General features: G+C 40.2%; 1 protein-coding gene and 1 pseudogene across 4 annotated transcripts in view; one reads left to right on the forward strand and one right to left on the reverse strand.

The window, feature by feature from the left end:
* The first annotated feature begins 2,560 nt into the window (after nucleotides 1-2,560).
* On the forward strand, nucleotides 2,561-3,018 carry LOC102470951 (40S ribosomal protein S11-like; annotated as a pseudogene).
* Nucleotides 3,019-4,193: 1,175 nt separating this feature from the next.
* TMEM128 (transmembrane protein 128) overlaps nucleotides 4,194-13,042 on the reverse strand; it is an 18,862-nt gene continuing 10,013 nt past the window's right edge. For 2 of the 4 annotated variants that reach the window (XM_014581984.2, XM_014581983.2), the window contains exons 3-5: nucleotides 9,699-9,857; nucleotides 6,226-6,334; nucleotides 4,894-5,361 (exon numbers count right to left, since the gene is read on the reverse strand). In XM_014581984.2, coding sequence (XP_014437470.1) covers nucleotides 6,235-6,334; nucleotides 9,699-9,857 — 259 coding nt within the window. In that variant the 3' untranslated portion in view covers nucleotides 4,894-5,361; nucleotides 6,226-6,234. Of the gene's footprint in view, nucleotides 4,715-4,893; nucleotides 5,362-6,225; nucleotides 6,335-9,698; nucleotides 9,858-13,042 lie in introns of those variants that run through there. The other 2 variants (XM_006163186.3, XM_014581985.2) reach the window with 2 other exon arrangements.

Below are 13,042 nucleotides of genomic sequence, written 5' to 3' on the forward strand. Positions count from 1 at the left end.
TGAATGATCTAGTCTGCTTTTAATACTTTCAAGGGAGATTTTTGACTTCTTGTATTATAGACTTCATCTCTAGCAGTTCTGTTTGAGTCTTTTGTAAAGTGTGTAATTCCTCTTTTAGATCAAGGACCTTCTTTTAAAAGCATCATAGCACATACAGTGTGGGAGGAGGGTGGAAAACTGAGGAAGGTGAGGAGGGAATAAAGGAGAAGAATAAAGAAACAAAACATTTAAGGGACAGGAAAATGGAAAATTATCAATTGATGATGATGTATATGGTAATATCTCTGACTAGACCAATATACAGTGTATCAGTGATGGGAAAATTTATTTGATATGTTGTAATGATACACAGTAACTGAATGTAAAAAAAAAAAAAGAAAAAGAAAAATACACTGATAAATGAATAAATAGAATCATCATAGCAGATTCTGCACTCAGCAACTGTGGTTAACTGTTAACCACAGTTAACCACATCATCTGGGGTGAGGGGAGGTCTACCTTGTTGAGTCCAGGCAGAGCCTCCATCCCTGCCAATATATCCCTGTACATAGGCCCACCAAGCAAGCACTGGGAAGACTGGGAAAAAGGCCAACAGGTGTCCATGGAACATGCCACAGTACCCACCTCCTCTATAGATGCCCATTGGTGACCTTCCATATGAGTTACAGAGCTCCACACTTTGTATCCCAGAGGTTCATTGACACACTTCTTCCCCAAACCTCATTACCATCTTGCAATTTCCTTTCCAACCCACTGACCATCTGACAAAACCATTATCCTGTTAGCAATCATCCATGAGTAGTGTAGATTTGCACTCTGGACACCTCTCAATCCACAAAGTGGACAACCAAATGTACCACTCAACATTCTGCTTACTGGGAGGCCTTTCCTTTGCCATTGTCCTCCAGAGCCACCACAGGATGGGGCTACAAAGCTGCAGATGGCCACTCTTGGTTGATCCTGTCATATCATGCAGAAATACCTGTAAGGTCAGCAAGACCTTCTCCTTGATCACAAGAAAATCATGTGTTTTACTTCACTGTGTTGCTAATAACAAAAATGCCTGAGTCTGAATGATCTGTAATAGGTTTATTCACCTGATAATTTTGGAGATCCAAGATCAAGGAGCCACACCTGGTGAGGGTCTTCTTGTTCCTGGGTTCTGAGGCAGAGCATCACATGATGAGGCAGATCCTGTATATGTGTGTCCATGCTTCTCCTCTGGTCTCTCTCCTTATAAACCCATCAGGATTCAATCACAGGGGATGCACCACCCTGTTGACCATTCCAATTACCTCCCAAAGACCCCACCTCTCAATCTCAGACTAAGATTTCACCCTCTTAATCCCACCACAATGACTCACCAAATTTTAATATATGAATCTGGGGCAAGGGTGAGGATGTGGGGAGGGGATGTACATATAGTCAAACTATAGCACCATGTGACTCTAGTCATAATTAAAGGAAAAGAGGTAATGCAGTAGGAGTTGACCTCGAAGGAATCAGAGCTACCTACATGTGTAACTTACTGGTGATTTCCAAACCTACTCAAGTTCCATGTCTCATATACCATTTATTTATACTTGATAATACATTGCTGCCATTTATACTCAACCTCATTATTTGGTGGGTCAGAAAACATGTCACTCATGATAGAAAACTCAAGTCCTACGGTCACTTAATGTCCTAAGTTAAGTGTTCAGTCTCTACTAGGGCTTAAGAGCAAATAAGTTTCTCAAATGGCAAATAATTATCTACAGAAGAAAGTATGGTGTGGATCTGCTCTAAAATCCTTGGAATCTGCACTGTGATTCTTTAGTTCCTGCCAAAATCTCCATGTGTATAAATTATTTGCTGCACACACTTCAAGTGACTGGCTTTGGAGGGTTAGAAGACCCAAGTGGCAAACCAGCTTGCACTGCAGCCTGGACATGCTGTTCAGAGCTACTCTGTCTCTGAGTCCTACTCAGAAGAGGCAGCCCTTGGGTTCCTGGTAATTCAAAGTTGTATGCTTAAATACGATACAAGTTGCATCTAGCATCTAAAATTGTGCATACGCACTGCTAAATCTAATGTCCCAGCATCTGCAGATATTGCTACTCAAACTGACTAGTGCAGTAGAACATATCTAAAACCACCTGGGAAACTCTTTAAACAATACAAGTCTTGCCTACCACCTGAATCAGAAGCACTAAACAGTGGGCCTTGGCAACCAGTGTGGAGCCCAGGTTGAAAACTTTATTATTTTTTTTTTCTAAGAGGTTTTTGCCTCAGGGTGTCTGCACGCACTGGAGAGAGACAGAGACAGTGAGAAAATGAGAAATCACCAAGGGGGAATGGCCATGCTACAATCCCTTCTCCTCCAGTCTCCTCCCAGGATCTTAAGTATAAATGCACACATGCCCAGCATGTTTCAAGCCACTGGGTCCGGAACTTGAACCATGGTCAGCCATGTGGGAGTCCAGCAGTGTAACCACTATGCCATCTGCTGGCCCCCAAAACTTGATCCTGATACTGATTATCAAAGCTGGAGCACTCTTTTTTTCAGACAGCCAGGTAGATGGCAGACATTCAGATCAAGCACATTTACCAAAAGCAGCCGACCATCTTTCAAAATATGAAGAAGGTCCTGTTTGGAGAAACTGGCAAGGAGATGCTCCCAAGATACTACAAGAATATCAGTCTGGGCTTCGAGACTCCCAAAGCAGCCATCGAGGGTACCTACACTGACAAGAAATGCCCCTTCGCCAGTGTCATCTCCACTTGTGAGCGGATCCTGTTGGTGTGGTGGCCAAGTTGAAGATAGAAAGGACCACCGTCCACAACATCTGCAAGTACAATCACTTTGAGGAGCACCACAAGAACATGTCTGTGCACCCTTCTCCTTGATTCAAGGACATCCAGGTTACTGACATCATCACAGTGGATGAGTGCTGGCCCCTTAGCAAGACTGTGCGCTTCAACATACTTAAGGTCACCAACGCCACCAGCACCAAGACGTAGTTCCAGAAGTTCTGAGGCAAGATTCCCACCCACTACCCATTAAAATAAAGTTATCTCCCCCCCAAAAAAGTTGGAGGACACACTTGGATCATACCATATCCCTTTCATTGTAAGAATTTACAACTATTAACATAGTTACCCTTACAAGTTAGTGCTCTTCCCATCATCTTATTTACAAGTAATAAGATTACTTGACATCACTCATATTTATTGAATAGCCACAATACTAGAATTAACTAATTACTGAAGGTCCTGAAGCCAGTGACACAATGTGATTAGACACAAGTGGTGACTGCATGAGGTCCTCACTAAATGTCATTTACAAGAATCAACATCAGATAATGTTCTATGACACAGTTCTTATATTTAGGTTTCATGTGAACATATTTACATTCAAAAGTGTAAATATCGCTAGAGGTATGGTTAGGTTAGGTTTGGGGTTATGATTAGGGTGTAGGATTAGGGTTAGGCTTAGAATTTGGGTTAGGTTTTGATTTAGAGTTAGGGTTATATTAGGGTTGGGGTTAGGGTGAGGCTGTAGGATTAGGGTTAGGGCTAGGGTAAGATTTAGGGTTTGAGCTAGGGTTAGGGTTAGGTCAAGTTAGGAGTTAGGGTTAGAGTGTAGGATTAGGGTTAGGTTTAGGGTTCAGTTTAGGGTTAGGGTTAGAGTTTGAGTTAGGATTAGGGTTAAGTTAGGGTTGGGGTTAGGGTTAGGGTTATGTTTAGGGTTTGAGCTAGGGGTAGGATTAGGTTATATCTGGGGTTATAGTTAGGGTGTAGGATTAGGGTTAGGTTTTGAGTTAGGGTTAGGTTAGAGTTGGGGTTAGGGTGAGGCTGTATGATTATGATTAGGGTTAGGGTTAGGGTTTGAGCTAGGGTTAGATTTCAGTCAAGTTTGAAATTAGGGTTAGAGTATAGGATTAGGGTTAGGCTTAGGGTTAAAAAAAGTGCAAATATCTTCATGAACTTTTGGTGAGCAGAGGTTTGGGGTGTAACCATCTCTAAAAAGAAGACTTTGATGCTATTTTTATATGTAACTCAGAGTGCTAACAGCTAAAAACAGAACCTATACCAAAATTTCCACAAACAAAATCCACCGAAAGTTATAAAAATATTTTATTTAAATATTACAGAAAGATTACACACATTTGAAAATTATTAACTTGTTTTTATATGTTAAAAATGCTAAAAATCAATCATTTACACAATGATAAAATCTAAAGTGACAAAAAATCATAAAATACTTTCATTTGGTCCGTTTACCTAACAAAACTACTATAAAAATGAGATTTATAGCAATTACTGAAGTTGAGTTAAAGGCACATGACAATGTAATTCCTTTATATACACATCCAGTCACTTCATACAGTGAACCCTGAAACAAATGCATGAACAAAATATTTAAAATACTGCATTTATGCACCTGTAATGAAACCACTTTCTCCAAAGATGCAAACAGATTAGTACTGCAAAAGAGTTATTTCTGTATAACTGACTTGTAAAAATCTTGATAATCAATTGAGTTTACACATACATAAATGAAATAATTTATTCTGATTTCAACAGTAAATCTGCAATGGCACAATATTCTCAAGGAAACCACTCACTTCATAGATGTAAAAACACACTGTAGCTTTTTCACTATTTCTCTGTGATGCCTTCAGCTATCTGGGCATTTAATCATTCACTTTAAATTTACAGGTCCTTCAATCTGAAAGAAAATCAGCATTTATATCCCAAGCAAACATTCCATCTCAAGCTACTGAATTCAACATAAAAAAGAAGAGTTCAATCTACCTATGATATACTGGGTTGTCGGAAAAGTCATGACGTATTTTTTCTATGTTTTTCTATGCAAAACTGCATCATGACTTTTCTGACCACCCAATACAACACGTCTGGCTCTCCCAATTCTAAATTGAGAACAATAAGTCAAAAGCTGATAAATATCTGTAAAAACTCAAAACTAGCCAAAGAAGATTCAGCAATAGAAGGGGAGGAGTGAGAGACGGGCTGTAGTGAGGGAATGTTCTGTGATTACTCAGAAGCCTCAAGCTCTACTAGCCACTCGCATAAACAGGAGCGCAGGGCATGCAAGGAGTGCCAATGGTCCCTAGACGGCACATGTGGAGGACACTGTATGCATCAGCAGTAGGGTCACAGGCGGACTAGTTAACTATGAAGGACTTCAAAAGTTTGTGGGAAGAAAAGTACAAAACAAAAACTGAAATTCATGCATGGTTTTGTCATAATATGCATTTTCCATGAACTTTTTGAAGACCAATTGTATTTCCAAACCGGCAACAAGATTGTGTCAATTCCTTCTTTACTCGGTTACGCTGACTGACTTTAAAAATCCTACAAGGAGAGCATGCTGTTTGTTAGCTGAAATGTCAAGTTTTACTTAAAACCCCAATAATTTAGTGCATTAACCAGTATACTCTGGCCTTACTTTCTACATCTGTAAGCTGGTGAACAAAGCTTTTCTGATGTAAGTGACATGAAGGGAGGAGCTTTCTTTCTTTTCCACTATGCCTCTAAGCACTGGGAGTTGAGTATTCTCAATACATACTTATTTAATAAATGGGTTATCTGACACCACCACCACCACCCCCACACTATCTAAGGCAGCAGGTCCAAAGATAGGGTAGTCTGTGCTGAGGCAGAAATTACTATAAATAATCCAGAAGAAAAAAGTTGACGTGTCATCACTGAATTTTTATAAGGCTGCCAGGACAGTTAGAAAATGGCAGATTTTTTTCCCCACAGTTTGGTTAAACTGACCATCCTTCCCATAATCCCATTCTTTAAGAATGATCTGGCCAACAGTCATTGCATATAAATTCATGAAAGTTGACTTCAAGGTAAAATGATCTAATATGTGAAATTATCTATTGCGTTGCTGGAAAATTCATAATACATTTTTGCATAGAAAAATATGTCATGGATTTTCTGACAACCCAAAATATTGGGAAGTGTGAATACTACCATTATGATAGGTCTCTGAAAAGCAGAGTGCCTTCTCTACAAAGCAGTCATTTACAACTAAATTAAAAAAAAAAAAAAATTAGAGGCCTCAGTCCCCCTAGTGTTCAACAGATGAACAGCTCTGGTGAAAACATGACTAGAAATAATTCACAAGTAGTATAGCCACTGCAAATTTTCATGAAAGGCATTTTACAAAGGAGTTCATCATTAGAAATACTATTCTAGCAATCTTACCTTCAAAAATCATCCAAGGAGTGAGATAAACATCACAACTCCCATAAATTGGGTAAACAACAATAATGGAGTAAAAAATGACCACACGTGCCATAGAGCTATGTTGAAGCTGAAAAGAAGGACATAAATGAGAGTTGATCACTATATATAATTGTAATATACACAGATTATTTTACTCTAGATTCCAGATTTCAAAAACTCAATTTTGGGGGACCAGCAGATGGTGCAATGGTTATGTTGCTAGACTTCAAAGTAGTCAACCATGATTCGAGTCCCAGACCTGTCAGCTTAAAACTCACATAGTGCATGTGTGCGTACATGCACAAATCCCTATAAGAGAATGGAGGAGAAGGGACTGTGGTGTGGCTATCCCCCCATCCCAGGTGTGTGGGGGGGTGATTTCTCAATTTCTGTTCCTCTGTCTGTCCAGCAAGTGCACACACCCTATAACAGGAATCACTCTTTAAAAAAAAAACTCAACTTGGGAAAGTTAATCTGGTCAATAACTTTATATTTCTATGTATATTATATAGATAGATTATATACAGAGAGATAGATATTATATTTTCTATATATATGTGTGCATATGTAATAGATATAGTGGGCATCAGAAAAGTCATAATGCATTTTTGCACAGAAAAGCAAAGAAAAAGTACATCATGACTTTTCCGACAACCCAATGTATATAGTTCGTATTTTTCATTTATGTCATTTAGTCAATGCTGGAAAGGAAAACTCTGTACATATTTACGGTACTACCACAATTTCTTCAAAAAGTACTGGAACTACAGCTCTCTTAATGGGAGTTGGCATCTGCAATGGACCATGAATTAAAATGGCTACAGTCTGCCTTTATGATCTTGCAGTATCAAACTGCCATTAGTAAGAAAGTATTTTCTCTTAAAAACAGAATGAAAAAAGTAGCATTTATAATTTACTATTAAATTTTTCACTGAAAAAAACACTATTACTGACACAAAAGTAAAAAACAAAATTTTTTGTAGGTACAAAGGAGTTTTAATGATTAAACCTGTAAGAATAAAAGTTAACAAGAAAATTTTAATCATCAATTAAATGAGCTTCTCAGGTAGTTACTGGTTTTCATATATAATATTTGATTAATATGAATTTTAAACAACTATAACCACACTGGTCTAAGAAATGAACGTTTCTGGGAATTATCTTAGCCTAAAGAAAAATAACACATTGGTATGTCCATATCACTGAAAGATTAGTAATATCCACAATGTCAAATATCCTTCAACTTTAAAAAAAAAAATCACAAAAAGCATACATTTAAACTGATTATCTATAAAAGTGTGTGGTTTTTTTCAAAATCAAAATTCAATTAAAGTAAAAAAAGAAAAAACTAAGAGCCATACGTGGTTTGTGAAGAGCAGTTTTCTGGTTGACAGGATCATGGGATGGATTTCCTTCATGTTTTTCTGTCATTTATAGATAATATTTCTTTCTTTCTTTTCTTTTTTTTTTTGAGAGGTTTTGGCTATAAGGCACATGCACTTGCCATAAAGACAGAGAGAGACAGAAAGACAGAAAGCGAGAAATCACCCCCCCAGGGGGGATGGCCACACTGCAATCCCTTCTCTAGAGATCTTGGGCACACACACACATGCGCCTGGCAGGAGTTTAAGCCAGCAAGTCCAGGACTCAAACTGCTGTCAACTACATGGGAGTCCAGCAAATACTACTTTCACAAACAGAAAACAAAAACAAAAACTTTTTTTCCTATTAACTTATAAAGAAAGATATTCATTGTGCACTGCTGGAGAATAAAAATAACCTTAAGTACAACAATAGTGCACTGGTTAAATAAATCATGGTATGTCCATGCTAGGAAAACTATGTAACTAAAAGGATGAGAACTATTATGAATCATTATGGAAGAATTCCATACTATATGGTGCCACTGAAAAAGAAAGGGGGAAAAAAAGGATGAATAATCCCTTTGGAAACGTTTGCTGAAGTTGGAGGCATGCATATCCTATGACCCAACAATTTCACACACCCATACATACACCCACCAGAAACATGCCCATGCGTGATATAAGAGACATGTACAAGAATATTCTTACAAGTATCCTTCATAAGAAGCCCACAGAGAGGAGAATGGAGGAGAAGAGATTGGAGCGTGGCCATCTCCCAAGGGGTGATTTCTCGCTTTCTGTCTCTCTGGCGAGTGCACGCACCCTATAGCAAAAATCTCTCCAAAAATAAAAAGAAGAAGAAGAAACCCACATTGGGCATAACCCACACACTTTTAACAGTGGAACACACAAATTGGAATTCAGTTATAAAATGTAATGCTAAAAGCAATGAAGGGGAACAATATGGATAAATCATACACAATGTTGCACATAAATAGCCAAATGTAAAAGAATAAATACTGTATGAATCAATTTCTATAAAATTTTAAAAGACTAAACAGAATGATAGAATTGAAGGAGAGGCAAGAAGGATTACCATGAAGGTCAGGAGTGTTTACCTGTGGCAGGAAGGAAAAGTGCAGTGCCAGGGAGGGGTGACTCCACTCTCTTTCTTGCCCTGGGTGTGGTTTGCACCAACGGTCATTGCTTGACAATTCATTTACCTATATCTTTTATTTTTTCTACTTTTTTGTTCTTATCATACATCATGATTTAAAAAATTAAAAAGCGGAACCAGTAGTTAGCGTAATGGCTATGTCGCTGGACTCCCATGTAGTTGGCCGCAGTTTGAGTCCTGGACCCAGTGGCTTAAAACTCATGCCGGGCGCATGTGCATGTGTGCCCAAGATCCCGAGAGGAGAATGGAGGAGAAGGGATTGTGCGTGGCCATCCCCCCTGGGGGTTTATTTCTCGCTTTCTGTCTCTCTGTCTCTCTCTGTCTGTCTGGCAAGCGCACATGCCCTATGGCAAAAACCTCTCAAAAAAAAAAAATTAAAAAGCAAAACCCAAAATACGCTTAAAATGTGGCCATCTCTGTTTTAAATAACAAGATCCATAAAGAGTGAAAGATATTGGGACCAGCGTTAGCATAATGGCTATGTCACTGGACTCCCATGTAGTCGACCACGGTTTGCGTCCTGGACCCGGTGGCTTAAAACTCACTCCAGGCGCGTGTGCATGTGTGCCCAAGATCCCAAGAGAATGGAGGAGAAGGAATTGCAGTGTGGCCATCCCCCCTGGGGGGTGATTTCTCGCTTTCTGTCTCTCTGTCTCTCTTTGTCTTTCTGACGAGTGCATGCGCCCTATAGCAAAAACCTCTCACCAAAAAAAAAAAAAAAAAAGAGAGAAAGATATTAATAAAAAGGGAAACAGAAAAAAAAAACAGGAATGATTGGGAGACTACTTTGCTGTTATACCTTGTTTTTCTTCAGAATTTAGACCATTACATCATTACCTGATCAAAAAAAAAAAAAAAAGCAAAAACAAACCAAAAAAATATTAGTCATTTAAAAGTGACAGTGAACTTACCAAATCCCTGCTGCTATAAAAGTAGCCGTTGTAATGGGTACCAGCATTGGATATTTGACATCATACTCTTCAATTCCACGATACCATTCCAGATAGACTATGCAGTAACATGCAACTGACAAACTGACAAGCAGCAAGCCACCACCAAAGAGAAACCAACTGTGAAGACAAAAAATGATGCAAAGGTTGGAAGCACTTAGCAGATCAGCAGGTATCATAAAAGTTGTCACTGGGCCAGCCAGGTGACAATGGTGGTTAAGGTAGCTGGAGCCCACATGGCCAAACTATATAGTTTGGGTTCCAGACCCACAGCTTGAAAATCATGCCAGGCATGTGTGCTTGTGTGCCCAAAATCCCAAGAGAGAATGAAGAAGAGATTGCAGCATGGCCTTCCTTCATGGGGAGTGATTTCTCACTTTCCTTCCCTTTCCCCTTCTGTCTGCCTCTCTCTGGAGAGTGCACACACCCTATAGCATTAAAAAAAAAGTCACTAATGGTCTAAAAATCCATTTCTAAACAGGATTATCACCTGGAAAAGGAGTGCAGACGGACCCATAATTACACAATCCCAATTTTCAGAGAGGCTTACTCTAATGGGATATGGGGTGAGAAAACATGAGACATGTGACTCACAAAAGATTTAAAAAGTAATAGATAAGCATGAGTTTATGAGGGGGTCTTGAAAAGTTCATGGAAAGTGTAAAGAACTGCACACGGATTTCAGAAATAAACTTATATTGGGACCAGCAGTTGGCATAATGGCCACGTCGCTGGACACCCATGTAGTCGACTGCAGTTCGAGTCCCGGACCCTGTGGCTTAAACTCACACCAGGCACGTGTGCATGTGTGCCCAAGATCCCGAGAGGAGAATGGAGAAGGGATTGCAGCGTGGTCATCCTCCCTGGGGGGTGATTTCTCACTTTCTGTCTCTCTCTCTCTCTCTCTCTCTCTCTGTCTTTCTGGCGAGCACATGTGCCCTACAGCAAAAACCTCTGCAAAAAATAAAAATAAAGGGAACCAGCAGTTAGCGTAATGGCTACGTTGCTGGACTCCCACGTAGTCGACCGCAGTTCGCGTCCTGGACCCGGTGGCTTAAAACTCACACTGGGCACGTGTGCATGCGTGCCCAAGATCCCGAGAGGAGAATGGAGGAGAAGGGATTGCGGCATGACCATCCCCCCTAGGGGGTGATTTCTCGCTTTCTGTCTCTCTGTCTCTCTCTGTCCGTCTGGCGAGCGCACGTACCCTATAGTGGAAAAAAACCTCTCCAAAAAAAAGAAAAAAGAATAAATAAATAAATAAATAAATAAATAAAAATTAAAAACTCATACTTTAATTCCATTTTTCCACAAAATTTTGAAGTATCTGTAAATCAACCATCCAACCAGTTAGGATGATGAGTTTCCTTTTAAAAATAAAAAAAAAAGAAAAGGGGCCGGCAGGTGGCATTGTGGTTAAAGGTGCTGGACTCCCCACATGTTCAAGTCCCAGACCTAGCAGCTTGCTTGCTAGCTTTCTCTCTCTCTCTCTCTCTGTGTGTCTTGCTATCGTCAAATTAAACATATAATAAAGGAAATTTCATATATATAGTCAGCAGGTGGTACAGTGATTAATGCACTGGACTCCCATATGACTGACCACAGTTCAAGTCCTAGACCTGGCAGCTGGCTTTCTTACTTACTTTCTATCTCTATCTCTGGTGAGTACATGTTTCCTATAGCAAAAATTTTAAATAGCAACAATAAAATAAATAAAATTAATGTTAATCTTAAAAAAAAAATACATGAAAGATGGAGGGTTTCTGGTTGTTTTGAGCTTGTTTTGTTTTTTTTTTTTTCAGACAGACAGAAACATAAAGATAGAAAGCGAGAAATCACCCCCCACGGGGGATGGTCACGCCGCAATCCCTTCTCCTCCATTCTCCTCTTGGGATCTTGGGCACGCCCGCACTCACACGTGCCCAGCATGAGTTTTAACACACTGGGTCCGGGACGTGAACCGCAGTCGACTATGTGGGAGTCCAGCGACATAGCCATTACGCTAACTGCTGGTTCCCTTGAGCTTGAGTTTTTTACTGCCATTTTTAGTTTGCCATAGAGTACACGTGTCTATCAAAGGGATGGGGAGAGTGAGAAATCACCCACCAGAGGAGAAGGCCATGCTGCAATCCTTTTTCTTCTAGTCTCCTCCCAGGACCGTGGGCACGCATATACAGGCACCCAATGCAACTCTCAAGTCGCCAGGTCCCAGACTTGAACCACGCAGTCAGCCATGTGGGATCCAGGAGCCCCAACCTCCAGGCCACCTGCTGGTCTGTTTCTAAAGTGTTAAATGTGAGATTAATATTCACAGCAGCTAACTCCTCCAAGTAGAGTTCCTTAGAATACTGGGAATCAATCTGGAAGATATTTAATTCATATTCTCTCATAAAGATTTCTTAATGAAACCTTTCCGATTTCAGAATATCTCTAATCCTCCCTAAAGGACAGTGCATCTTTGCTCCCTTCCGATTTCACGCCTGACTCAGTGTGAGGCAGCCTCGACAGCTCCCTTCCTACGGGTCCACTCGGTCATGGGAGGAAGAAAAATGATCGGCGAAGTGCTTTTCACACAGCTAACCCTCTATGGTGATCATTATTATCCCACTGATCTTATCTGTAAGAAAAATACTTCCATGTTCCTCTACAAAGACCCCTCTTCTGCAAGTGTGCATTCTCAATGACAGGATATCACCCTCGGGGTGAAGAAGAAAGCTGTTACTGCAGAAATAGAGCTCAGATATATACATGCAGTACATAAGCAACTATAAAATTTATTTGCGGCATTAAAATTCCATAGGATAGGGTGGCAATTTTAGGGGAAAAAAATGTTTCAAAAAGGCTTATTACGTGCAATGATAAAAGGAAAGCTGAGGAGTCCTATGCTCGAGAGAGAGTGATCTTGCATCACTGAAATCCTTTTAGGGTCAGCTGATGGCCTGGTGGTAAAGGTGGCTGGATCCCACATGGGTGACAGAGTGGTTCAAGTCCTGGATCCAGTGGTTTAAGAAACACTCCGGGCATTTATGTGTGCATCCTAAAATCCCAAGAGGAGAATGAAGGAGAAGGAACTGAGACATGGCCATCCCCCACTGGGGGTGCTTTCTCACTTTCCCTCTCTCATTCTTACTTTCTCACTTTCTCTTCCTCGCTGGCAAGCAAACATATCCTATGGCAAATCTTTTAAAAGAATTATTTTAGGGAACCAGCAGTTAGCGTAATGGCTAATACTGTTGTACTCCCCGTAGTCAGTCGACCGCGGTTCGTGTCCCGGACCCAGTGGCTTAAAACTCACGCCGGGCGCG

The sequence above is a fragment of the Tupaia chinensis genome, unplaced genomic scaffold, assembly GCF_000334495.1.
Source record: "Tupaia chinensis unplaced genomic scaffold, TupChi_1.0 Scaffold141490_1, whole genome shotgun sequence".
NCBI lineage: Eukaryota > Metazoa > Chordata > Mammalia > Scandentia > Tupaiidae > Tupaia > Tupaia belangeri.